This window comes from Pinus tabuliformis, chromosome 2_1 (assembly GCF_031772625.1).
Source record: "Pinus tabuliformis cultivar Carrire ecotype Pingquan chromosome 2_1, CPIR1, whole genome shotgun sequence".
Classification (NCBI taxonomy): Eukaryota; Viridiplantae; Streptophyta; class Pinopsida; order Pinales; family Pinaceae; genus Pinus; species Pinus tabuliformis.
In genome coordinates this window covers 35250211-35277814 of record NC_142299.1, presented here as the reverse complement: position 1 = coordinate 35277814, position 27604 = coordinate 35250211, and the positions used below count along the sequence as shown (strand labels likewise).

The following is a 27604-nucleotide window of genomic DNA, read 5'->3' as shown; positions in this document are numbered from 1 at the left end:
AAAGTTTTGATCCCGGAGCTAGGGCTTGGCTTTTCTCCCAATTCCACTGTCGGAATGGATTCAAAATTGGAGGAGAGTTTGAGGAAAGGCCAACGCAGGAGACCCTAGGAGATTGAACTTTCTTGGTGACTAGCTTGTCGGGAAATTGATGCCCTAGGTACCCAAACTTGGCTAGACCTGGAAGGAGGTGAAAGAATATGATTCTTAGTGGCAACCCTTGGAAGATCAATGCCTTAATCTTTGGGAGAATGGGGTCTATGATGAATATGAGTAGGATTTCTTGGTTCCCCGTCCAAGAGGCCTCAAGATCACTTCGCTAGCTTTTCTAGGTCAAGAAGAAGCAACCTTGCGGCTTTTATACTTTGATGTGCAAAATGAATGGCTTATCAAGGTCAAATTCATTAATAGAATTGCCCCTAGGAGATTTCGACCATATTCCATGGCCCATACGTTGAGAGATGCTATAATAGAGACAAATTCCACAATTCTAAGCAGTAAATGCATGCAACAATTGGCCCTAGAACAGCAAAAATCCCAGTCCAACATATATGACAAAAGTAAACAAGAATAACATTAAAAGCATATATATACATGTAACAGAATATATCCAACCATTCACAATTGACAAGAGAGAAGCTCCAAGAGAAGATAAACCAATATCCACACATCAAAATTCATCCATCTGAAAATTCCTCAACATGAACCCCCACTGCAGCAATTGATGATATTACTCCTATTTGTTAAATTCCTTTAAACAAATTACTTGCAGTTCCCTACGGAAAATATCGTATTACATACATTGCAACCTTCACTTAATTAAATTATAAGCGGAAACTAGATACTGAGCAAGAAAGAAAATACAACACGATAAACACTATTATTTTTGCACAAATGTCCCTAGAAAAACCCAATGCGGGAAAACCAGTGCAATAGATCTTAGTGTTTATTATTATTAAGAAGTAGCAAATTCTGAATACCTCTTGGGTTATTCAATTACAGAGAGAAATAGTGGCAGAAAGATTTGTGAGATTACCTCACACAATCGATGAGAAAATTCTGGTTGATCCGGATACTTGATGAAGTGCCTCTAGCAGGCCCTACGCTGCCTTTGCACAGTCCTGACGCAGTCCCTGCGTCAACCTCTCTATGCACTGCGTCACACAGTTCACTAATCGATTTGTTGTTCGAAGTCTCAGTTCTCAGCCTCCCGGTCTCACACCCCAGCTCCCGGCTCCTGAAACCAACTCTGCCCAACAAAATCTCGGACACTCTCTCTCACCCTCTGCGCTGCCTCTGCGTGACCCTTTGTGGCCCTGCATCAACATCTGCGTGTGGGCTACTGGATCACTCTATGCCTTCTCTACTGATGATTCTCCGACTAAGAAAATCTCTCTCTCTGGATGTTATCCCTGGCCCTCAACTGCAAGAAATATCCTCAATTGAACTTCCTCCTGAGAACTTCTCACTTCAGAAATTCGATCTCTTGCTCTCCCTGTGTATTTTCCAAATGGCCCTCAAGCGCTCTCTTATATATTTTTGTTGGACAACCAACAACCTAGATTAACTCCTAATCAAAGGCTCAGATCATTTTGGCTTGATCTCCGTCTTCTTCTAGAAGTTACACCAACAATTAGATTAATACCCATTAACATTTTAATTTTCCTAAGTTTAGACTTAAGAACTCCATTAAAAATATTAATTATTTTAATAAAATAGTGTCTCGGTGGAATTTCCCAAAACAGTTTCTGAGTTCTTTGGTATGCATGTGCCCAAGCCTCCTTACAAAATTTGAGGCCTAGAGGACATCCGATGCTACCCCAAATCAACAATCCATAAAGTTCAAATTCATCCTCTAGAAAAAGTGTAAAAATCTCAAGAGAGAGAAAATTATCCCAAAACAAAGTGATGATGAGATATTGAACTCATCTCACTTATATTTATACACCAATGAGGAGTTCGGATAAGCCTCCTTGGCCTACATAAGCCCCAAAAATAAAATAATGTTCTAATATTCCAACTTTTGGTGACAAACCCACCAAACTAGATCATAAATGAAAGAATAAACCTCTGAAGAGACCAAATAATAATCTACGCATGTCGTAGGGCCCTCTAATAGGCCTAATGAGGTCCATGGGTGCCATAATAAAGAGTAGGACCCTCAAAAGCAGTGGACAAAGGGTTGGCCCCATGCAATAACCAGTAGTTCTCCAAATGACATATGGGGGCACACAAGTGTCCTCATGGGTCTCCAAACAAATCGAAGATGCCTATAGATCGCCTGTAAGGGCTAGGATGATGGTGTATATGATGCCACATCATCGTGCAAGTCTTGGATCATTTGCCAAGTGTATGCTGCAAATTTGGGGTCAACTGGGCATGATGGATCAGGTGCATCTTCATCATCCAACAAGTGAACCACGAGCAATATTTGAATGGTTATGGGTATCCATGGAGTGTTATCTGCTTCTATGGAGGCCCATGGCTCCCAACGCAGACCCTACATGTGTCAATGTAGCCCTCTGGAGAATTAGGACCCCGTATAAGGAGATCAAACCCAAGATCGAGACCATCTTCAATTCTGCATAAGATCCAATGCATCCCCTAGCCTTCCAATACAACAAGTCATTAGAGAAATCGAGTAAATGAGCTTACCAATCATAGACCACAAGTGGGGACTTCAAAATGGCTCGCCCTTCCATAATGGACTTCGAGATGTGTCAGTGTCTCCTAAACTCCAAATGGGGTTAACCAAGAATCTCATTAGGTGGTTTCTACTTCTAAAGGGGATAATATATTCAAGGTACATCCTTCAAAAAGTGGTGGCATGTGACAGATAGGTGAATGAAGTAGGGGATGAGAAGGAGCAGCCTTGGATCACATGGTGGGGTACAGGGCAGCTAATAAGAGGGAAGTCCACACTTGGGTTTATAACGTATAGGAAGGAGCAATCGTGGTACATAAGGTGCCACAGCCTTGATTTTTCCACCTTTATTTATATTCCTTTATGATTTTCTTTGATTAACTGCTCGGGGCTCAAGGGTAAGAACATGATGTATAACATATAACAGTGAATACCCCCTTTAAAGGTAGGGACCACCTACTTCTCAAGGTACATCCTTCAAAAAGTGGTGGCATGTGACAGATAGGTGAATGAAGTAGGGGATGAGAAGGAGCAGCCTTGGATCACATGGTGGGGTACAGGGCAGCTAATAAGAGGGAAGTCCACACTTGGGTTTATAACGTATAGGAAGGAGCAATCGTGGTACATAAGGTGCCACAGCCTTGATTTTTCCACCTTTATTTATATTCCTTTTGTTTTTTTATGATTTTCTTTGATTAACTGCTCGGGGCTCAAGGGGTAAGAACATGATGTATAACATATAACAGTGAATACCCCCTTTAAAGGTAGGGCAGTTCATTGCCCACTAGGGGTTTGGACAATCATGGGTTCCTATATGATGAAGGAGGTTCATGAAACCTATCGAAACCAGGGTGATGGCCATGAAGATGGGGTAGAGCTCATGTATTGGCTTTTTCCCACCTGCTAAATGTGTTTGTCCTGCATCAACCTCTGGGCTTCATTCCAGGCCATGACCCAAGGTGTGGGCAAAGAAAAGGGGCAAGCTAACCTTACGTGTACCCAATAGAGAAATGTGAACCTGGGCGGGAGAAATGATGAATGAGTTAATAATAAGTGGAAAGAGGGTAATATAAGCAGATAAGGGAACGGGACCATGCAACTAAAATCAGTGTTTCCCATGAAATACCATCCCTATAGCCAAATGGTCAGTAAAAGAGATCCCACAGGACTAGAATCCAAGGTTAATTCTTAATAGGGGTCTAGGGGACAAAAGCACAGACCTAGCCCATTCTTTCTGCTGAATCACCCCATTAATCCATGCCCATAAGTGTCCACGATAGGCAAACTACAATACTCAATTACCAAATGACAAGGCATACATTTAGGTTCACGAGGCCCACCTTCAAACATACGATCATGGCAAATGGGTGAGGGACCACATGGTTGGCTCAAGTGGCAGAGAAAAGGCACAATGAGCTCGCTAGTAGTTGCAAGGGGCTACTGGTTGTCGGTTGAGGACCATCTTGGCGAAAAATTTTCTCCTAGGGATGCTACCCACAAAATGGTGGGTAACATCTGGCTCCAACTGGGACATGATCTCTCGAAGAAGTGGGTGAAACTACTCAAACGGGAGGTCACAAGAACTCCAGCAATCTCTTGGTTACCAGAGACCTGTCACCTGCACATATGATAAATGAAAAGCACGCGGTAGCATGCTTTCGCAGCGCCTCATGATCGCACATGCTATATGTTAGGCCATAAAATCAACAAAAACTAAAATATGCAAATATGCATCTATCTATCATGAGAAATATCATATGATGTTAGTTCTAATGAAAAAATCAACATGCAATGCATCCTACCCTAACATGCATGTGACAATGTTAATGCTAAGTATAGTCATAAAGCCAATGTAACCAACATATCATCATATCGATATACATATGCCTGCCAATATGACTACTCATATATCTAATCCCAAAGTGAATGCAAATCCAAACACATGGAGGATGTTGTGGGCGGGAGCTGGGAAAATATGATGCCCACACATGGATGATTATGTGAGAAGAGGTGAGAAAAAGGATGTAATCTAGGCTGTGAGATCTTTTCCTGCAACCAAAATATAAAGATGTCAATAGCCAAGCCCATAAACATTTTATGTATGGTAGCCTCGGGAATATCACTTCCACCATTTTCCTTATTATTTACATCATGGCTTATGGCCTTTATTGGGTTATGATTAGTGGGAAAGGGAGGCCGACAACATGGAGAAACACAAGTAGGTTACACATGATGATTACACTGGAGAGGGGAGACTATGGAGTGATCAAAACCCTGAAGGTGTGTCCAAGGAGGAAAAGTATAATTGATAAAGGGCTTATCCTTGACATTATACTCCAGCGGGGGAAAGGGCTAACAGCTACTTGACATCATATGACCAGGGATGAGAGAATCACTTGACGAAAACTCAAGATGATGACCAATAGGAAAAAGGGAGAAAGAAATATTGCACTCAACGAGTTGTGCTTTCCCAAAGTCATAATCTAAAGGCTCAAGTGATTTGAACATAAAATCACTCTGGAGAAGTGGGAGCCTTATCAGTTCCCTTAGTATCAAAGAGCGGATCTCTCTTAAAAGGAAAGTTGACCACGTCCAATTGCCCCTATTTATGCGAAGGAAAATAGCATGCAGCGATTAGCCCTAGAAATAGCGAAAATCTCAGTCCAATGTATATGACAAAGTAAAACAAGAATAACATTAAAATCATGTACTTACATGTAACAAAGTATATCCAACCATCCACAATTGATAAAAGAGAATCTCCAAGATAAGATAGACCAATATCCACGCATCAAAATTCATCCATAAAGCTCCAATTCATCCTCTAGAAAAGTGTGAAATTCTCAAGAGAGAGAAGAGATCCAATCCAAAGTCATGATGAGAAAATGAACTCATCTCACTTGTATTTATACACAAATTGGGAGTTTGAATTAGCCTCCTTGGCCTACTTAAACCCCAAAAGTAATATAAAGTTCTAATAATTCAACTTTTCGTGATAAACCCACCAAATTAGCTCATAAATGAAGGAGTAAGCCTCGCCAATCAGCTGAAAGCTCAAATTCACTATACTTCTTATAAGAGAACAGAGAAGAAGACTTGAAAACAAACTAAAACAACGGCGGCAGGAATATCGGGCAAGGATAAAAAGAATAAGGAGTGGAATGTCTTGAATGAGTTCAACGTTGAAGATGTAACGAGATTATTCTTAAATGGCTAACGATCAATATAATTAGCAAATAGCAATTGGCTGTAGTGAATTAGCGGGGTACCAAAATGACGGGAGTATCAAGAATTTAGCGGATGGTTATCTCAACGGAAACCGTTGGTGGGTTTTCAGAGGGGGTGTGAGTAGTAATTGGTTTCAAGCGAGGGGGGTGCAAAATTAACAAGGAGTCGCCACATATACAAACATTCTTTTCAAGAGAGAGCATATTGCGAAAGCCCTTCCCCGTTAAATATCAAGCAAGCGGGGGGCTCCGCTTTGAGATGAGGATTCTTGAACTGTCAAACGAGGTCTCCTATGTAATCTATTTAATTGTTATTAGGTAATGAGAATTTTTACTTTTCTCCACAATTTCATTCTCTGACATGGTATGAGAGCACGAGGTTGCATAAGACTCCAAAGGGAGCACCATTTGAAATTTATAGCAAAAGACGAGATAGGAGCTCTAGAATTGAAGATTAAAGACATGGAGAAGCTACTGCAAGCTAGCCAACTCTTTTTTTCCTTTTAAAATTTGATTGACCATCGCACTTATGCAGAGAGAGAAAGTGCGATGAACACGAAAAACTTACAGAACTGACAAAATCAGTGACTCATCGCAACAGTCCTATGTCAAAGAATGCCATGCAACACAAAAGTTCTATGGAGAAAATGTGATAGCAGGTTAAAGGAAAGACCATTATAACCCACAACCTCCAAGTCACCAGCTTTCATTTCAAAGCTTGAGAAGCACGAAATTTGAAGTCGCGAGGCACAAAGTCAATTCCTTGAGCAAGGCATAGAAAAGTCAATCGAGAGCACACGCACAAAAGGTCAAAAGAAAACAAAAAAAATTGTTTGCTTTTTAAAGGTTCCCTTGAAAATCTATTTAGAAAAAGGCAACCACGTATGTTTTTAAGAACGGATTATGATATGATATGTCTCATTACATATTTGCAAAGTGCTTTGACAGTGCATGAATGAGTTCCTTTGTCAACAAGGAAAAATGTTTTTTGTAGACCATGTGTGAGCTTTTAAAGACCTTTAAAAGGGCTCATATAATTTAGAAAAAGAGAGCTTCGTTGGTTGTTCCTTTCCAAAGGACAAATTTTTTTAAAAAGAAAGTGGTGATTTGAGTTTTTTTGCTACAAAAAGGGAGTTTTGTTATTAAAAAAGAGGGTTATTGTAATGTTGGGAGTTGCGACTTTATTTAAAAGAGACCTTGGTTTATCAAATTAGAAAGGTTTTCATCTTGGTATTTTTTTTTAAAAGATTGGAAGGGTTTGTCAAAACATTTGTGGAACAAATCCTTTGTGTGAAAGCTTCAGAATGCTTTCATTATTTCTATGAGAGGATAAAATAAAGTGTTTAGTCCCACTGCCCATTTGAATAAAGATTGCATTAAATAAATCTCACCACCGTGAGCCATAAATTTAAAGTTGTCACGACCAAAGTTGACAATCAAATTTGTTTGAAGTTTTGCAGCCGAGAAGCCACCATAAAGATGTTCTTATTGTAGGCAACTACTATGTTTGCAGGTTGATTTGCTTGTTGAGCCACAGTGAACCAACGCTCAACAAGTAGGAAAAGCAAAGAGGCTAAGAAACTCGAAGAAAAAGCAAAAGCATATTAAGACATTTTTGAAAGATTTGGAAGTAAAAAGGAAAAAGAATTCCTTCGCATTGAAATGCATAAAGGAATGCATTAGTGATAGCATTCTCCCCCTCATTGCAGATGCAAAGACAACAATCGAGGCTTGGGATACCCTTGAGAAAAATTTTGATGTAACAGGTAGTAATCAAGTCCAAGATGAAGAGTTTGGTGAATCCCACTATACTAAGCCACAAGTGGATGATGACTGTGAAGAATTTGCAGAAGGAGCAGAGAAAGAGCACATAGATGCTCCTGAATCCCATTGTTCACAGCTACAAGTGGATGACAATTTGGTGAATCCAACAACATTGCTTACTGATGACAACGAAGTTTCCATTGGAACAGCCAGCGTTATCATGAATCCAGCAATTCAATTTATTGATGTTAAGTTTGATGAAGACTAGTTAAATAATGATGAATGGTTGCATATGATGCAACAAAAACATCTTATTGATAAATTGTTATTTGGTGAGAGAAGTCCACTTGGGTTTGAAAACCAAATGGAAAAAAATCTCTTTGAAGAAATAAAAGTCACTAAACAAGTGAAAGTGACGAAGGCAGAGAAGGAAGTACAAGGAGAGAAAGCTCTCATTACAGAGCAAAAAAAATATGGTTTTGCAAATATTTTTTAACTTAACCTTGATTTTTGAATGTGCAAATATTAGCAGCAACAAGGAAGACGCAACAACATTTGAAGATGAATTAAGGTTCATTGAAGCATGGCTTGCAACACCATGTCTTGATAAAAGTATAAATAGAAGTTGCAAAAATAAATATTGAACACAACATGGATGATGAAAACATTAATGATATTTTCATAAAGATGAGTCATGAAGAGATAAATTTTTATCATAAAATTATGTTACAGCAAAATATTGATGATGAAAGACACACAATAGAAGATGACATGTGGCAGCAATCCACATACATGCCGATTTTTAAAGAAATCGAGGACATGCTTAGACAACCTAGAACAATGGAAGAGTTGCACTAGCAAATGAAGAAAAGTCTGAAACTTACAATGAAAAGACAAAGTTGAAGCAATTTAGAAGATACCAGATATGGATGAAAAGAAAAAGAAAGGGAAATCCAGCTCATGTCATGTTTTTTTTTTAAATTGTAAGCCTAGCTGAGACTTAGACCAGCAAACATCTTAGTTTAAATTTTTGTAGTTGTGATTAAGGGGGGGTGTTGGATAATCTAATTCCAACCATCTGCTAGGTGTTAATCCAGGTGTCAGAGTCTACTTCAGTTTAGCCCAATACAATTAAGTTTAGTTGAGAGTTTCACTCCAGTCATTAATTATTGATGTCTCCTATGTAATCTATTTAACTATTATTGAATAAGGTGAATTTTTACTTTGATCACCAATTTTCCTTCTCTAACAGCATCTGTGTGCTCTTTCTCTGCTTCTGTGGAGCAAAGTAAAAATTCTCATTACCCAATAACAGTTAAATAGATTACATAAGAGACAACAATAATTAATCACCGGAGTGAAACTCTCAACTAAACTTAACTAAATTAAAATAGACTGTGACACCTGAACTAACACCTAAGAGGTGGTTGGAATTAGATTCTGCAACACCCACCCCCCTTGTTACAACAAAAAAATTTATATTGAGATGTTCGCTAGTCTAAGTCTTAGCTAGGCTTACAATTTAAAAAGAAATTGGCATGAGTTGGATTTCCATTTCTTTTTCTTTTCTCCCATATCATGTATCCTCTAAATTGCTTCAGCTTTGCCTTTTCATTGTAGGATTCAAACTTTAGTTTCTTCATTTCTTGGTGCAAACTTTCCATTGTTCCAAGTTGTCTAAGCATGTTCTCGATTTCTTCAAAAATCGGCATGTATGTGGACCAATGCCACATGTCATCTTCTATTGCGTGCTTTACATCATCAATATTTTGCTACAACATAAATCTATAATAAAATTTTATCTCTTCAGAACTCCACTTCATGAAAATATCATTAATGTTTTCATCATCCATGTTGTCTTCAACATTCACTTTTCCAACTTATATATAGACTTTATCAAGACATGGTGTTGCAAGCCATGCTTCAATGAACCTAAATTCATCTTCAAATGTTGTTGTTTCTTCTTGGTTGCTTCTAACATCTGCACATTCAACATCAACGTTAACTTTAAAAATATTTGCAGAACCATATTCTTTTTGCTCTGTAATGAGAGCATTCTCTCCTTGTGCTTCTTTCTCTGCCTTTGTCGCTTTCACTTCTTTGCTTACTTCTGCTGCTTCAAAGAGGCTTTCTTCCACTTGGTTTTTAAACCCAAGTGGGCTTCTCTTACCAAATAACAGTTTGTCAATAGGATGTTTTTATTGCATCATATGCAACCATTCATCATTAACTAACTGGTCTTCATCAAACTTAACATCAGCAAATTGAATTGTTGGATTCACCATAACACTGGCCACTCCAATGGCAGCTTCATTGTCATCCACCAAATCATCATCCACTTGTGATTGTGCAAAGTGGGATTCAGGAGCATTTGTGTGCTCTTTCTCTGCTTCTTATACAAATTCTTCACAGTCATCATCCACTTGTGGCCGAGTACAGTGGGATTCATCAAACACTTTATCTTGAACCTCATTATTCCCCTTTACACAAATTCTTCTTAAGGGAATCCCAATCCTCATTTGTTGTCTTTGCATCTGCAATGAGGGAAAGAATGTGATCATCAATGCATTCCTTTATGCATTTCAATCCGAAGGAATTTTTTGCCTTTTTAAAATCTTTCAAAAATGCCTCAAACCGCTCTTGTTGTTGCTTTGTCTGTCTTAGCCTCTTGGTTTTTCCCATTTGTTGAGCACAGGTTGACTATGGCTCAACAAGAAAATCGACCTGCAAGCATAGTAGTTATCTACAGTAAAAATATCTTTATGGTGGTTTCTTTGTTGCAAAAATTCAAACAAATTCGACCTTCAACTTTCGCTATGACAACTTCAAATTTGTGACTCACAGTGGCGGGATTCATCTTTAATGCAATCTTTATCCAAATGGGCATTGGGACCAAACACTTTAATTTATCCTTTCATAGAAATAATGAAAGAATTTTTAAGCCTTCTCACAAAGGAATTGTGCCACAAACGTTTTGACAAACCCTTCCAATCTTTAAAAAATATATATGTTATACCAATATGAAAACCTCTTTTTATTTTGATAAACCAAGGTCTCTTTTAAATAAAGTCATAACTCCTAATATTGCCATAACCCATTTTTTAATAACAAAACTCCCTTTTTGTACGAAAAAACTCAAATCACCCCTTTTTTTTAAATTGTCCTTTGGAAAAGAACAATCGATGAAACTCTCTTTTTCTAAATTATATGAGCCCTTTTAAAGGTCTTTAAAAGTCACACATGGTCCATAAAGAAAACCTTTTCCTTTTAGACAAAGAAACTCACCCACGCACATCTAAAACCACTTCGCAAATATGTAATGAGACATATAATATCATAAGCCATTCTTAAAAACGTACGTGCTTGCCTTTTTCTAAATAGATTTTAAAAGGAACCTTTTAAAACCTAACAAAAATTTGTGTTTCCTTTTGACCTTTTGTTTGTACGCCTTGCTTATGGAACTAAAAGACTTCAAATTTAATGCTTCTCGAGCTTTGAAATGAAAGTCGGTGACCTAGAGGTTGTGGGTTATGTCGGTCTTTCCTCTAACCTACCATCGCATTTTCTACACAGGACTTTTGCATTGCATTGCATTCTTTGACACCGGATTGTTGCAATGAGTCGCTGATTGTGTCAATTTCGTCAATTTTCCGTGTTCATCGAATTTTCTCTCTGAATAAGTGCGATGGTCACTCAAAAAAATAATAAAAAAATAATTGGATAGCTTGCAGCAAATTCTCCATGACTGCAATGTTCAGTCCTCGAGCTACTATCTCGTTCTTTGCTAGAAATTTCAAATGTTGTTTTCCTGACCTCGCTCTTTGATACCATGTTAGAGAAGGAAAACTGTGAAGCAAAGTAAAAATTATCATTACTCAATAACAGTTAAATAGATTACATAGGAAACAACAATAATTAATGACTAGAGTGAAACTCTCAACTAAACTTAACTAAACTGGACTAAACTGAAATAGACTGACACCTGGATTGACACATAGCAAGTGGTTGGAATTAGATTCTCCAACAACGTTAGAGAAGGAAAACTGTGGAGCAAAATTTTCCATGTTCATCGCACTTGTTTTCTATACATAATTGTGATGATCACTCAAAAAAAAATAAAAAATTAAGAACTTGCTTGCTTGCAGTGGCTTCTCCACGCTTTGATCTTCAATCCTCGAGCTCATATCTCATCCTTTGTAGAAATTTCAAATGTTCCTCTCTTTGGAGTCTTATGCAACCTTGCACTCTAATAACTTCAAATTTGTGGCTCACAATGGCGGGATTCATCTTTAATGCAATCTTTTATCCAAATGAGCAATGGAGAAAAAAACTTGAATCACCCTTTTTTTAAAACTTGTCCATTGGAAAAGAAAAATCAAAGAAGCTTTGTTTTTCTAAAATATATGAGTTCTTTTAAAGGTCTTTAAAAGTTCACACAAACATTTTTCCTTTTTGACAAAGGAACTCACTCGCGCACATCTCAAAGCACTTTGCAAATATCTAATAAGGCATATCATATCATAAGTCGTCCTAACATATGTGCTTGCCTTTTTCTAAGTAGATTTTAGTAGGAAACTTTAAAAAGTAAACAAAAATTCGTGTTTCCTTTTGACCTTTCGTGCTCCCAATTGACTTTCGTATGCATTTCTCAGGGAATTGACTTTGTGCCTCAAGACTTCAAATTTTGTGCTTCTCGAGCATTGAAATGAAATCTAGTGACTTGGAGGTTGCGGATTATGTCGGTCTTTCCTCTAGCCTGCCATCACATTTTCTACAAAGGATTTTCGCGTTGCATCGCATTCTTCGACACAAGACGATTGTGATGAATCGTTGAATTTGTCAGTTTCGTATGTTTTCTGTGTTCATCACATTTGCTCTCTCTACATAAGTGCAATGGTCACTCAAAAAAAAAATTAAAAAAAAAAAAAAAAAAAATTGGCTAGCTTGTAGCGGCTTCTCCACAACTGTGATTTTCAGTCCTTGAGTTGCTATCTCGTCCTTCGCTAGAATTTTCAAACGTTGCTCTCCTTGGAGTCTTACGCAGCCTCGTTCTCTGATACCATGTTAAAGAAGCAAAACTATTGAGCAAAGTAAAAATTCTCATTACTCAATAACAGTGAAATAGATTACATAGGAGATAGCGACAATTAACCACCAGAGTGAAACTCTCAACTAAACTTAACTAAACTGGACTAATGTGAAATCGATTATGACACCTAGATTGACACCTAGCAGATGGTTGGAATTAGATTCTCCAACAATGTTAGAGAATGAAAAATGTGGAGCAAATTTTTCTGTGTTCATCGCACTTGCTCTCTCTACGTAAGTGTAATGGTCACTCAAAAAAAAAAAATACTGGATAGCTTGCAGTGGCTTCTCCACGACTTTGATCTTCAGTACTTGAGCTCATATCTCATCCTTTGCTAGAAATTTCAAATGTTGCTCTCCCTGGAGTCTTATGCAGCCTTGCGCTCTGATAACCTCAAATTTGTGGCTCACGGTGGTGTGATTCATCTTTAATGCAATCTTTATCCAAATGGGGGTCACCCCTTTTTTTTAAAGAAAAATTGTCCTTTGGAAAAGACCTTTTGTGTGTGCCCCTGATTGACTTGTGTACACCTTACTCAGGGAATTGACTTTGTGCCTCAAGAATTCAAATTTCATGCTTCTGGAGCTTTGAAATGCAAGTTCGTGACTTGGAGGCTATGGATTATGTCGGTCTCTCCTATAACCTGCCATCGCATTCTCTGCACAGGACTTTTGTGTTGCATCGCATTCTTCGACACAGGACAGTTGCGATTTGTCGTTGATTTCATCAAATTCACAAGGCTATGGGTTATGTCGGTCTCTCCTATAACCTGCCATCACATTCTCTGCACAGGACTTTTGTGTTGCATCGCATTCTTCGACACAGGACAGTTGCGATGAGTCGTTGATTTCGTCAAATTCACGAGTTTCTTCATTTGCTAGTACAACTCTTCCATTGTTCCGGGTTGTCTAAGCATGTCCTCGATTTCTTTAAAAATCGGCATGTATGTGGATTGCTGCCACATGTCATCTTCTATTGTGTGCCTTTCATCATCATATTTTGTTGCAACGTAAGTCTATAATAAAAATTTATCTCTTCATGACTCATCTTCATGAAAATATCATTAATGTTTTCATCATCCATTTTGTGTTCAACATTCATTTTTGCAACTTCTATTTAGATTTTTATCAAGACATGGTGTTGCAAGCCATGCTTCAATGAACCTTAATTCATCTTCAAATGTTGTTACTTCTTCTTGGTTGCTGCTAACATCTACACATTCAAAATCAAGGTTAAGTTCAAAAATATTTGCAAAACCATATTCTTTTTGCTCTGCAATGAGAGCTTTCTCTCCTTGTGCTTCCTTCTCTACCTTCGTCGCTTTCACTTCTTTACTGGCTTCTGCTGCTTCAAAGAGGTTTTCTTCCACTTGGTTTTCAAACCCAAGTGGACTTCTCTCACCAAATAACAATTTATCAATAAGATATTTTTGCCGCATCATATGCAACCATTCATCATTACCTAACTGGTTTTCATCAAACTTAACATCAGCAAATTGAATTGTTGGATTCACCATAACAAAGGTTGCTCCAATGGTCATCAGCAACAATTGTTGTTGGATTTCCTTTTCTTTTTCCTTTCTTCCATATCTTGTATCCTCGAAATTGCTTCAGCTTTGTCTTTTCGTTGTAGGTTTCGTACTTTACTTTCTTAGTGTTTCGCATTTGTTGAGCGCTAGCTGACTGTGGCTCAACAAGCAAATCAACACGAAAACATAATGGTTCCCTGCAATAAAAACATTTTTATCGTGGTTTCTCAGATTGGTTCACAAGTGAAAATCATATCCTGGGGTGCTTTTGTAATCATCTAAATTGCATGCATAAGCATTACCTGTATAACCTGAAAGTGAGCAATCTTCAGAATATATGTAGAACAAGCCATAGTCAATTGTTCCTGCATCTATATAAAATATATGTCACTTATATCATTGCATGCATATTTGTTTACAAAGTGCAAATGAAATCAAAAAATAAAAAATATTTAAAAAAAAAAAAAAATCAAAAAACTTTTTAAGACAAGAAATTATTACAACAAAGTCAAGTGCCACTAGCACAACTAGCTGAGGATGGGCCTCGTCAACAAGGCGACCCAGGATCAAACCTCACAGGGGGTGGTTGTGCCCTGTGCTAATGGGAGGAGACATGCTAAAAAATTCAATCAGCTAAGAGTTGGTGTGGCCTAGGCCAAGTACGATCCCCAGGGGACTTTGATGGCTTAGATGCCTTTAGGTCGCGACTCCTCAAGCCACCGGTCAAGCCTGGAGGATCACAAACAACTTGACAAACAAACAAAAAATAAATTATTACAACAAAAGGATGAGTTGGTTGTCGTGGTAGAGGTTATTCATGAGGACCAGTTCGTCAGGATCTCCCTAGATGGTTTCACCCAGCAATGGGACGGATTATAATACATAACATTGTGGCAAGAGAGCACTTTCCAGACTGGAGGAGTCTATTGGTTGATTTAATCCAAGAGGAGAACAAGAGGAGTTCCAAGGTTGAACCAGAGTGGTGGGGAAAGTGAGGACGAGAATGTTGCCTTTGCGACTCAGGGAAAGAAGAAGAAGCATGGGTTCATGGGTGGGGCCAAGCAACAGTGTTAATTTTCCACTGTTATATGCTTAAGACAGTCACATAGTCCAATTCCTCTTCAATAGCAATTAATCTAACCAATATAATTCAATATTCCAGTAACAATAAGCAATTGTAGACAGTATAGAAATTCAATGCACAATAGAAGACATCCAAGAACAAGAGACATACGGAATTTGGTCAAAGACCAGGGAAAATCCCCACAAGGGGGAAACCCTTTCACAATTCTTTTTCTATTAGATTGTCATCAAATGTTCAGCAAAGAGATACAATGTTCCAATTCATCAACAAAGAGTCCAAGCCAAACCTTTGACTATCCCAAAAGTCAACCAACCAATATCCAATGAGAGATGAGCCCAATATTCAAGTCTGATCCAAAGTCTAAGTCTGCAATTCTGGTCAGACTTAACTGTAGTTGCAGTAGCCCAAGATGGTCAACAATGATTCAAAAGATTCAGTGAAAGTAGCATAAAATTCGGCCTTCCAAAATCGGTCAACCCAAGTCAAAACAGTCAACAAAATCCTCACGGAAATTGGTCAAACCTAACACTTTGACCGATTGAAACCCTAGTTGCAGGACTGCAATCAACATTGGTCAAAATTACTCAGACAAAATTGGTCATCCTTCCAATCAATTTGGCCTCCCAAATAGATCTAAAATTTGATCAAACAAGGTCAAAAATGTCCATGGGCAACGTTGGTCAAACAACCCTTGAACAAAAAGTCAACGCACAAGAATAGAAAAACTTCCTTCCCTTCATACATGTGAATAATAGCCTTGCAATTTTAAAAGTATTTGAACCAATCAAGAGAGGAGAGATGCTTGTGATGAAGATCCAAAGTGACGTGACACAAGGTGTATTCATATGCATTGGAGGATACCCAGTTTGACCTTTAGGCCGACCTAAACTTTTGTGCACATGTGGGTTTCACCTTTAAAATAGTATTTTTCCTTGACCAAATTAAATTCTTCTAAGGGCAAGTAGGGGCTTCTCTAAATGAGAAAGGCTCTCCAATGGAGGGAATTTGTTCCTAAGTTGCCAAATTAACAAGCAAAAGGGAGAAGAGAAGTCCGAAAAGGACATGTGCAAAGTGAAATGCTTTGCTTGTGGGGAGATGGGTCACTATGCTTTTATGTGTCTTGAGTAGAAGGGGAAGAAGAAGAAGGATGTGGCAGCATCAGCTGAGGTGGAGTTTGCCTCAAGGTTTGATACAGAGTTTGCGCTAGTGGTGAGCTAAGCCACTAGTGCTATATCTACGAGTGTATGCCTTATAGACAGTGAACTATCTAGCCATATTAATGGAGTGAGGGAGCACATTACGAGTCTTACAGAGGGTATAGACTTGGAGGTGGTTCTTGGAAATGACACCAGAGTCAAAGCAGTTGGAGTGGGGACTATATTCTTTCAGAGGGAGTCATTGCCAGCTTTGAATGTGACGGAGGTCCTTTATGTACCGAGATTGAGGAGGAACCTAGTATTGGTTTCATGTATTGAGGATCAGGGATATGTTGTGTTGTTCCAAAATGGACAAGTGTTGATGTATCCTGTAGGATCTAGCATAGCATCTGCTAGAGTGATTGGTGTCAGTGAGGGGACACTTTACAGCGTCATGTTTCTGGCTTCTAGGACCGTGAGGAGGGTCACAAGAGGGTATCATGTAGAGAAGCATGCTCCTAGGGAGGGGAGCGCAATACAGATTTCAGGATGCACTGGTACAAGTTCACAGAGGTCAGGAGGATTACTAGCTTCTGGGATTGCAGGATCTCAGAATGCAAGATCTTTGAGTGTGGGCTCACAGAGTGTAGGGTCTCTAAGTGCAAGACCTCAGAGTACAGGAACTCAAAGTGCAAGAACTATGACTACAAGATCACTACAGGCGACAGGAGGATCTTCATCAGGGCCATTAGTGTCAGGCGATGGAGGTGAGGTTCCCACACTTGTGCAAGAGACTTCTTCAGGGAGGAGGAATTTGGGAAGGCTTTATAGTACCTTGAAGGAAGCACATGAGTCAGAGAGGGAGAGTGGACCACCAGAGAGATTCAGTGGTGATGTGGTGAAAGTAGTGGGTGACAGGATGGGACCAAGGGGTGATCATATCCACTTCATTGCTAAAGATGGTGTGGTGGGAAACAACTTCCTTGGTAAGAGGGAGTGTTGAGAGAAATGGTACCAAGGAAGTGTTTCCTAAGCATTTGTCCTTTTGGCCTAGGGAGCACATTAATGACCTTTTGTCTAAGTGACATTATGTGTCTTATTAATGTCAAGAGGCTAAAGTACTTTTTAGAGGAGAAGTACCAAGTACTTTAATTTAGTGAAGTCACATGTGTATTAAAGGTGACTTTATGTCAAAAGTACTAAGCAAACTTTATGTTATTAAAGTGACTTTTATATTTTAAAAGTCACTTTATAAGAGAAAAAGTGACCGTGGTACTAAAACATTAAAAAGTACTAGGAGGCTCATTAAGTGAGGGGGACATCATGAGAAAGGGGTCAAGTGGGGGACTTGATCTCTACCCTTGATCTAATGAGCTGAGATTTAATCTCAGCCATTAGATCATTGGGGTTAGGTATCCCATCTTATGGAAAGACAAAGGGAGAGGAAAAGGGTTATTCTTGATTTAGTCTCCAATGTGTAACATTGAGTGCAAGGAAGGTGGAGTACGCAGGGATTGCACAGGCTGCTAGAGGAGGGAAATATGCTCAGTTGAAATGAGAGTGTACTAGCAGCAAGGAGGTTTGCATATCATTCCCTCATGAGCATTTGGGAGAAGGCTGTAGGAGCTTGGAGGAAGAGAAATCTCACAGCAGAGAACAAGGAATAAGCCACAGTAGATCGAATCTCTTGGAGGCTGAGTTAGAGGCAAGAATAGAGGTCGATTTTCAAGGAGAACAGTCAGGTAATCACCTGAGCTCAAGTCATGTTATTATCAGTACTGAAACTTACCAGGACCAGCGTATATGCAGCTAGAAACTCTCCTTTAGTCAGCCACAACCATTCCCGAGTTTCTCGGGCCTGATACACGTGAATCTCGGTCCTAATCTGCATGTATTTCGGGCCAGATCTGAGAGTATTCAGCAAGGTTCACGAGCCAGGGTTTTGAGTGGTTTCAGTTAGTGGTTGAGGGAGGAGATACAATGAGTATTACCTACAGTACAAACTCGATTTTCTGAGCAGAATGTTGACTGATTAGTGAATAATTCCAGCATTGAATAAGTTGTTAAAGAGGCCAAAAATCTAGCCGAAGGAGAGCGGACTGTGGAAAATATCAGTCCAGATTTCAATGTTAAGAAGACCTCAGAAATGTTTCTTCAAAGGAAGAGATAAGTTGTGTTGTTGTAAGAAATTTCCAAACAGGCAAATAAATCCTCCCCTTGAAGACCGGTTTTCCCCTTGTGGGGGTCATGTTGACAAAAAATAATTGTGTATGTTGATTTTGGGTAGCATCGAATGTGCTTTAGCCTTGAAATTTGGTGGAGAGGCTCAGGCACATGAGATCTCTAAAACCCAGAAATCGTTTGGAGAAATTCCACCCGGATGAGGAGTTATTAAAATAATTAATATTTTTAATAGGTTCTAAGTCTAAACTTAGGAAAATAAAAATATTAATGGGTATTAATAAAGATAAGGGTAAGAAGCTTCTAAAAGACAAGGATCAAGTTTGTTTTAATCATAGCCATTGATTAGAGACTTAATCTCGGTTGTTGATTCATCAACAGAAAAAGTATAAGAGAAGACTTAAGGATCAGTTGGAGACACACCAAGAAAGATCGAGAATTCGATTTTCTAGGAAGAGTTTTGCTAAGGAAATCGAGTTAATGATCAGTTGCAGTGAGGGGCAGTTCAGTAAGGGATTTCCATCCGACGCTGAAAAATACATAGCAAAGAGGCAATGCAGTGTCGGAGACAACATAAGCCCTAAAAGGGTTGACGCAGAGGAAGGAGGAGCTGACGCAGAGGACACAGAAGGTCGTAGAGGCTAGCGCAGAAGCCGTTGAGGCTGACGCAGGCAGTGCAGAGGGACGTAGAGGTTGGCACTGAGCTTCAGAGGCAGCACTGGGAGATTTTGTGGGTCAGACTAAGAACAGATCAGCAGATTTTGAGCCAAGAGAGGGTGACGCAGCTCCTGGAGGAGTGATGCAGCTCCGGAGCAATGCTTGGAGCAGCTTTCGTTGTCCAGCATAGGTAATAGTCGGAGTCATTGTGGGGTTTGATCATCTGGTTGTTGATTTGCCGGAATATTTGTCTCCGAATAGAGGTACTACTGCCGAGGATATTCTCTATTGGGTGAGCCATTTCTGGCACCCTAGTTGTATTCACAAAACCTTATTAATAATACAAACCCTCTATATGTTGCACTGGTTTTTCCGAGGACGATTGTCCAAATATAACGATGTCCCTTGGGTTATTATTTCAGTTTATTTCAGTGCATGATCTATATATTTGTGAAGGCTACAATAGTGTTTACTTCGATGTTTATGAAATAAAATAACTTGTTAATGTAAAGAACAAGTAGGAGATAGTAAACCAGTTATTGCAATAGGGGTTTTTGATTTGTTAGATTAAGGAATTTTCACAGTGCACATATGTAAACATTTATGGTGTGTTGTTGCTTGTTTATTTCTCTTAATAGCTGAAATTCTAATGGTAGACGTAACTCTATATTGTTTCAAGTTTAATGCTAATTTAATTTGTATATTAGTCATATGGTTTTGATGGGTTTTGGGCATTAAACCTTACAAAACATAAAACTGGGTTGGGCTATAGCTTTAGCTTAGTTTTCTACAAATTACAGTTTGAACTTTAAAGTGCAAATCAAATTATAAAACCTTCAAATTAGAATGCAATTATGCATGACCAAGGCAAGCCTTTTGTTCCTCAAGGCTTAGTGTCTCAACTCTCACCTGGTATTTGCTTGTTGTGAAGTCACAGATTGTAATGGGCATGTTACCACACAATCTAGAAGGGCCCTAAGGAAGAGCAAACCCAAGGGATAACTACTAGACTAAGTGACAACAATGGGACAATGACCCACTCTCACCTTAGTCAAAGTCCCTTGCTCTTTATGGACTTTCAACGATGGTAAGAGTCTTGGTAGGAAGGGAATTGTTATGTATATAATTTATATAAAAATAGTATAAATATAAATAATCATAATAATCATAATGATCATAATATTAATTAATTAAATAATAATTAGTATTGAAGAGGCATGTCTAAGTGACATGACCATTCATGAAGAGGCACCTGCCTAGGTATATAAGCAGGCCTCATTTGTAACATCGCAAATAAATTATTTTATATACTATTCACTATATATGTTTCTTATCCTCAATAGATGTCTTTGTGTTCCAAGTGTTATGAAGATTATTGTGAAGTACAAACTTTGCCCATTACATTGGTATGAGAGCGTAAACAAATTTTGTTCGTTAATAATTATTATTTAATTAATTATTATTATGATCATTATGATTATTTATATTTATATTTGTATTTATATTCTTTTTATACAAATTATATTCATAACAGGAATCACTTAGAATGAATAGATCAATGATTTAGGTATGACGTGATTCCACAAAGCCCATTCAAGGAGAGACACAACAATGGCTCAATGCTTCAAGGAAGCTAAACGCTCTCCAAGAAAGGCCTAGGAGGAGATCAAGACTTAGGGTTTGAGATTTGTGATGATGATATGTATTCCTAAGACATAGACGCCAAGTGATGGGGTAGGACCTCTCAAAGAAGTTTTATGTGATGTTCTAACACTTCTAAGAGATTCTTCGCTCCCTTTCAGAGACCTAGGGAAGACTTGTGCTAGACCTAGGGCTTTAGGAATAATCGAGGGAAGAAATACTTCCAAGGCACTACCAGGGTCAAGGCAAGGAGAAAAAAGGGCTTCTTGAGATTTATTCCATTGAATACTATGCTCATACAACCCTCAAAGAAGTCCCTATCTCATGGAGAAGCGAGCTAGGTTTTCCCTTCTAGGGCACACCTAGAGCACACAATTTTATGAGTAAGGAACTATGAGAAATCTACCAAACTTGGAGATCCTCTAGGCAAGTGTTGGCATTATGATTCTGATTTAGCACTATGGCACAGGTGTTGTACTCGATGGCAACTCACTCAAGTGGCAGATCTCTGTTCAGGCTCTCAAAATCATAGAAAATGAGATACCCACAGGTGATCCTAAGAGAAGTTGCGGACCCGCAGGTACGCCGACCAAGAAGTGCGGACATACCCGCAGGTGCTTCGTTCAGAAGGTGCGAACCCCAGTTCACTCACTCCAATGCAGAGAAGCGCGCACACGTGGGAATTCTTATGTTTGGCCCTTGGTATTTAGCCCGTCGTTCATGATCCTATGGTTTTGGTCCCTGGTATAGGATCTAAATTATTGAACCCCGGTTTGGATCCCTTGTATTGGTTTTCGATGGTTTTGTCTCATGGTTTGAATAAGGGCTTGCCTATAAAAAGGAAAGGAGATCTCTTCGCTAGTCACTTGTAAAATTTGAATATCTTAAGATCTGAAATTTTGGGTAATCGGTTTAAAAGGCTAGATCTATATCAAGGTGAAATCTGAAAAGTGTAAGGGAGATCTATTGTGATCTCTTGGGCGCGTGATCAAATCTGTGGATCTAACAGTCTGTGGTACATTGGAGGACTGTTAATTTGGCTCTTTTTGGAGGTCTGCAGGCGATCCACAGTTCAGGTGCGGAGGTACGCAGCACAGCAGAAGGTGCAGGTGCGGAGGTACGCAGCGCAGCAGAAGGTGCAGGTGCAGAGGTACGCAGTGCAGAAGAAGGCGCAGGTGCGGAGGTACGCAGCACGGTAGAAAGTGCAGGTGTGGGGATACGCAGAGAAACAGAAGGATCAGATGCGGAGGTTTGCTGTTGGGCAGACAGTGCAGGTGCGGATCTGCGCAGAGGTATGCAGGCCAGCAGAAGAGCTAGATGCGGAGGTACGCAGAGCACAAGAAGGATCAGGTGCGAATCTGTGTAGTCTAGACACAGAAGACCTGCGGATATTCGCAGGCTTCTATTGGTGAAGTTGCGGAACCCTTTTGAATATTTATTGGCTGCCTTTTATCTATTGCTGCAGAGTTCTGGGTTTAGATTAGTGGTATTGCTTTTCTGTTTACAGCATTCTGAGAAGTTGGGTGATTCATTGGTTGATTCACATGTACTTGATGATTATTTGATGATCTTGGATCCAGTCTGAAAATTAATGAAACGTAGTCCTTAAAGAAGTAGAAGAGTTAAGGGGGTTGTAGCTCCCTTCCAGGAGAGACTGGAAAATGAGAGAGAGTTGTAGCTCTCTGCAGGTTGCAGCCTGCGTACTGGTAAAGGACTGCACCAGTACAAAATCATTGTAAAAGAAGTTTCTAATTGAAAGAAGATAGAGACATATTGCAGCAGGTGGTTTTCACCCACATTGGGTTTCCACCTTATATCTGGTGTTCTTTGGTTTGATTATCTGTTTTTCCTGTTCTTGCTCATTATTATATGGTACTGACATACAAACTAATGATCAATCTCTGAAGAATAAATTAAAGTATAAATCTGGAATATATATTGAAAAGAATTTGATAATACTGATTCACCCCCCCCCCTCTCAATATTATTTCCAACAGCAAGACCTTAAGGAAGAGTCTTCCTCTCACACAATCCAAAAATTCAATCTCTAAAGAGAAAAGGGGCCAACATTTAGGAGAAGAATTGTGCATGAAGAGAAGTTTGATCACCAAATTCCTTAGACTAGTGCCTAGTACCTTTGGCTATGGAGTCCTAGATGCTTTTAAATTGGCCAAAATCGTCCTTAAGGAGGCCAAAGGTTGATGCCTTAGCTACCCACCTTCAAGATTTACCCACTCAAAATTTATGGAGTTTTATGGAAGAAAGACAAAACTTCATCCACTAGGAACATTCATCATTTGCCATATAATGAGTAACATATGCAATCGTGAACCAAATAGCTTTCCAAAATGATATTCAACAAATTAGGGCACAAGAGCATTGACCAAGTTACAACAATTCCATTCAAGATGACAATACGATATATCCATCCACAAATCATGAGATAGCTCCAAAGGAGATCGAAAATTTCAGCTTCAAATGTCAAAATGCATCAAAGGAACCTCCAATAGCTCCAAAGAAAAAGTGTGAGTTCTTTTACAAGAGAAGAATCCAAGTGATGATGATCTCTCACAAATGAGAGTGAGTTCTATTTATATGAGTCTCAATAAGTCGAATTAGAGTAATTAGTCACCAAAACATTAAAATAATGGGAAAGAACAAGCCTTGGTCACAAGTCGACAAGTAGCTTTCACAAATTAGAAATTAGCCATTGAAATGCTAGCCAATTTGATGACATCATGTTGATGTAGGGTCGTTGGAGGGCCTCGTTGAATCCTCTTTGTGCAAAAATATGAGAGAGGGCTCTATAAATCTCGAACAAGGCTATGGCCCCTTAGTCTCCATGCAATGATCATGTGGGGCCCCAAATTGGGTTTGGGGCACAAGAACTGGTCTCATGGGTCACCAGATGATAGGAAAGCTTGTAATGCTCCAATAACGTGAGCTCTGACGATGGTGCTTACCCTGCCATGTTTAAAGGGGTGAGACAAACCTCCTCTAGGACTTCGATAAGCTACCATAATATGCTAAGCCAGTCGGGGCACACTAGTCCAAGTGCAGCATCTAGCGGATAATATGGGGCAACGAGCAGACTATTAAGGGTGCTGAAGGTTCCCATGGCATGAAATGATGCTCTAACACATGATGGATTCCCTTGGCTCTCAACACATCCCCTAAGAGTGTCTATATGATCCTCTTGTGAGGTTCGGCCCCAGTTAAGTTACCCATCCCATGATGAAACCACTTGTGAATTGATCATCCAAGTGAATCATAGTGAGCCCCATCTAAAGACCAAATAAAACTATGAGTATTTTGCTAAGCCATATGGCCTCACAGCTTGCCAAACTCAGAGCCATGTGCTCAGCCTCTATTGAGCTAAGTGCTATGGAATTGTGCTTCCTACTAAACCATGAGATCATTGCTAACCCCAAATTGAAACAACAATTTGAAGTACTCATCTTGTCCACTACACTCCCAACCCAATCTAAATTTGTGTAGCCTTGCAATTGTACTCCACCAATCTTGACATACCTAAGTCCATACTCCATTGTATCTCTCAAGTGCCTAAGCACATCTTTCACTGCCACCAAATGTATCCTCCTAGGGTCCACCATAAACTGGCTCAACGTGTTCATAGAAAAACAAATATCTAGCCTAGCATTAACAAGATACATCAAGGACCCTATCAATTGCCTGTACAATGAGGGATCCACCAACTCAGACTTAAAAGTATTAAGCTACTGCCACACCTCCAATCCATAGAAGTAGTTGTTTAACACCTCTCTATAGAAGAAGCATTCACCAACTGTGAAAACACCCATGTTTCCAAATCTTGTCATTGAGTGGTAAACCCTCGTGCATGTTCAACCAATCCTTGACAAACAATGTTCCAACTTCCACCCTCACTTATATTTTGATCCTCACCATTAGTATCATCACTCATTATTTTTCTCGTCTAGCCTCCATCTCTACATCAATTATATAGGGACATCAGTTGACACCAACCAATTTTGATCGAACTTAGCAAATAAACCATTAAAATATGGCAGAAAAAAGCTTAACATGCCTGAGCAATGATTTTGGTTTTAGTGAAGGGTACTTTTTTGTTAAGGCCATGACAAAGCAGTTCAACAATCAACACCACCAACACTAGGGTAGATATAGGTCTTGCCGCTCTTGACTAAATCCCAATCACATAACCCCATGTGTGATAGAATCCAATGAAATGTTGCAATCTTATTGATCCTAAAATCCTGAAGATTGTTCAATTTTCTAAGTTTTGAATGGGATATGAAATTCTATTTTCTCCATATGATGTTCAATGAGGTTGGAATCACTCTCAAACATCCTAAAACAATTAACGGTAATGTTAAAAATTTAAGTAAAAGGACAAATTCTTTTACTTTAAGAATTTAACATTACCATTAGGGAGTATTTGGGAAACATGATGAGAAAACATACAAAAGCGCAGTTCAACGTGTGGGAGTTTGCACAAGAGCATGGCAGTTCAAATTTCCAGGGACGGTTCAAATCAAGGCCAAAACATGGTTTTGATTTTTGGAGAACAATTTGAGGAACTATCCTATAGCACTTCCGCTTGGAATCAGGTTTTAGGGTCTAGACTCTGGACAAGGGGGTGGTTTCAACATGGTAAGTGAAATGAGAGAAAAAGGAAGACATGTCACCATTTTAAGATTCGTGGGGCAACTTCACTAAGGACACATGTCCTAAACATCAGACACATGTAAGGCACATGTCAGACATGAGTTTGGCACATGTCATATGCCAAACTCATGCCTAACATACAGGAATAAAGACATGAGACCCCCAAGGGGCATGTACAATAACTTAGGTCGAGAATCTAAAGATTAGACCACATTACTATACTATATAGTTACTCATTAATAATATCCTTATTTTTGGAGTTCTCGTTTATGTATTTTGGTTCAAAGATGTATTGCATTCAGTGTTATTTTGGTTATATGCACTATTACTTGCTATATAACTGAGAAACTTTGAATATTTGAGTATAAATGGTCTGGATGCATATGAAATGCACATGAAATATATGTTATTTTCAATGTTTGAATATTTGATGTATTTGTTCATCAACTGGCTTTTTCGTCCAATTTTTTTATAGTTTTCTTCCAGATATGGTCCGGTTCACATTTTTGAGATCAAACAGTTCAATGGTTGCTCTAGCGCTAATAACATTGATTACAAAAACTTACATAGATAAAATATTGATGTTCTGAAAATATAAAAATAAATTAATCATATAAAGATATAATGGTATTTAAGAAGAATCAGTGTAATATTAATATTACATGATGTTTCAACATCCAGATTTTGCTAATAAAATTTATCCCTAGACAAAGTTCAAGAGAGCCTTAGGGTATAAACACTTACCCACATTGCCACTGCAAAACATTCTGCACTGTATTACGGCTTTGAAGAGTCGTCATTTGCCACACATTCCAGTTAGAGTTTGCCTGATCAAAACATAGCAAAGGAAAATTGATTGAAACAACATTTTTCCTAGAACACCTAATAACGGATTACTCATTCATCTCTTGTACAAATTGCTTTTGATCATATAATGCAGCAAAACAATACAAGTATGTCAGCAATAAATAAAAAATTGTGCTTAACATACACTTTTATCATGATTAAAATCAACCAATAAAACCAGCGTCTAATTGCTATTAAGGACAACATAAATCATCATATGCAATGCACATAAACTAATTGATGTAACCAGTAATAATGTGTGTTTCAAGAGGAGAGTATATGAGCACCACTTAATACCGGATTCCATAGGGAATCAGGCAAAAAATATGCCAAAAAAAAACAAATTAGAGACTGTTCTTTTGTTTGAATTAATAGACGGAAGCAAAAATGGAGCCACTTGCAAGATAATGCCATTTCAAAATGAGAATGCAATTATCATATTAATACATCAGCTGAATCCTCCAACATTTATAAAGGCTACGTCTCTGAGTTTGGCTGGTGCATTTGTCACACAAATGCAAAGTGGATAAGGACAATTGTTAGTATGTAAACTAGGAAGCATACTAACACGAAGCAGAATAGAGAGTTGGATCAAGATGCCACTTTCCGTGTACTGTTTCCTGCCACATTCAAATATCTACAATAAGCCAAAGGAAAGGAAATATATTAACATGCATGGATGACCAAAGAGATAAATGGGATAAAAAGCACATCATGTAAAAATGCACCAGAGATAAATCACGTCACGAATCCGTGAACCTACATAAATATCAATCAAATTTTCAAAAACAAACAAAATAGAGTATACTTATAAATGCATGAGCAAGAGTATCCAGTTGGTGTCAAATTACAGAATGAAGAAGACAGACTCTCTTCCGTATAAGCCATCTTGTTCTCAGTAAGAAGCCTACTAAAATAAAGTAGTCTCCAACTCTCCATCTACCCAAACAATAGAGAAATCAAGACTCAAGAAGACAAGGGATCTATCTAGCTCACTTTCTCAACAATAATAGCAATAAAATTCAAAAACACTCTATAGATATGGCGTGCTACTCCCAGCATAATGCTCCTTGTGTCATGAAGTCCTCCTAGAAGCATCCACTTTGTCTTGCAAGTGCAGCATGTTAACTAAAATCTAGCAGGCC

General features: G+C 38.7%; 1 protein-coding gene across 2 annotated transcripts in view; it reads right to left on the bottom strand.

The window, feature by feature from the left end:
* The window catches only part of LOC149198647 (uncharacterized), a 313246-nt gene that overhangs the window by 69187 nt on the left and 216455 nt on the right, over positions 1-27604 (bottom strand). Inside the window, exons 15-16 of one of the 2 annotated variants that reach the window (XM_089402093.1) lie at positions 27028-27096; positions 26358-26440 (exon numbers count right to left, since the gene is read on the bottom strand). In XM_089402093.1, coding sequence (XP_089258219.1) covers positions 26358-26440; positions 27028-27096 — 152 coding nt within the window. The remainder of the gene's footprint in view (positions 1-26357; positions 26441-27027; positions 27097-27604) is intronic. The other variant, XM_089402094.1, reaches the window with a different exon arrangement.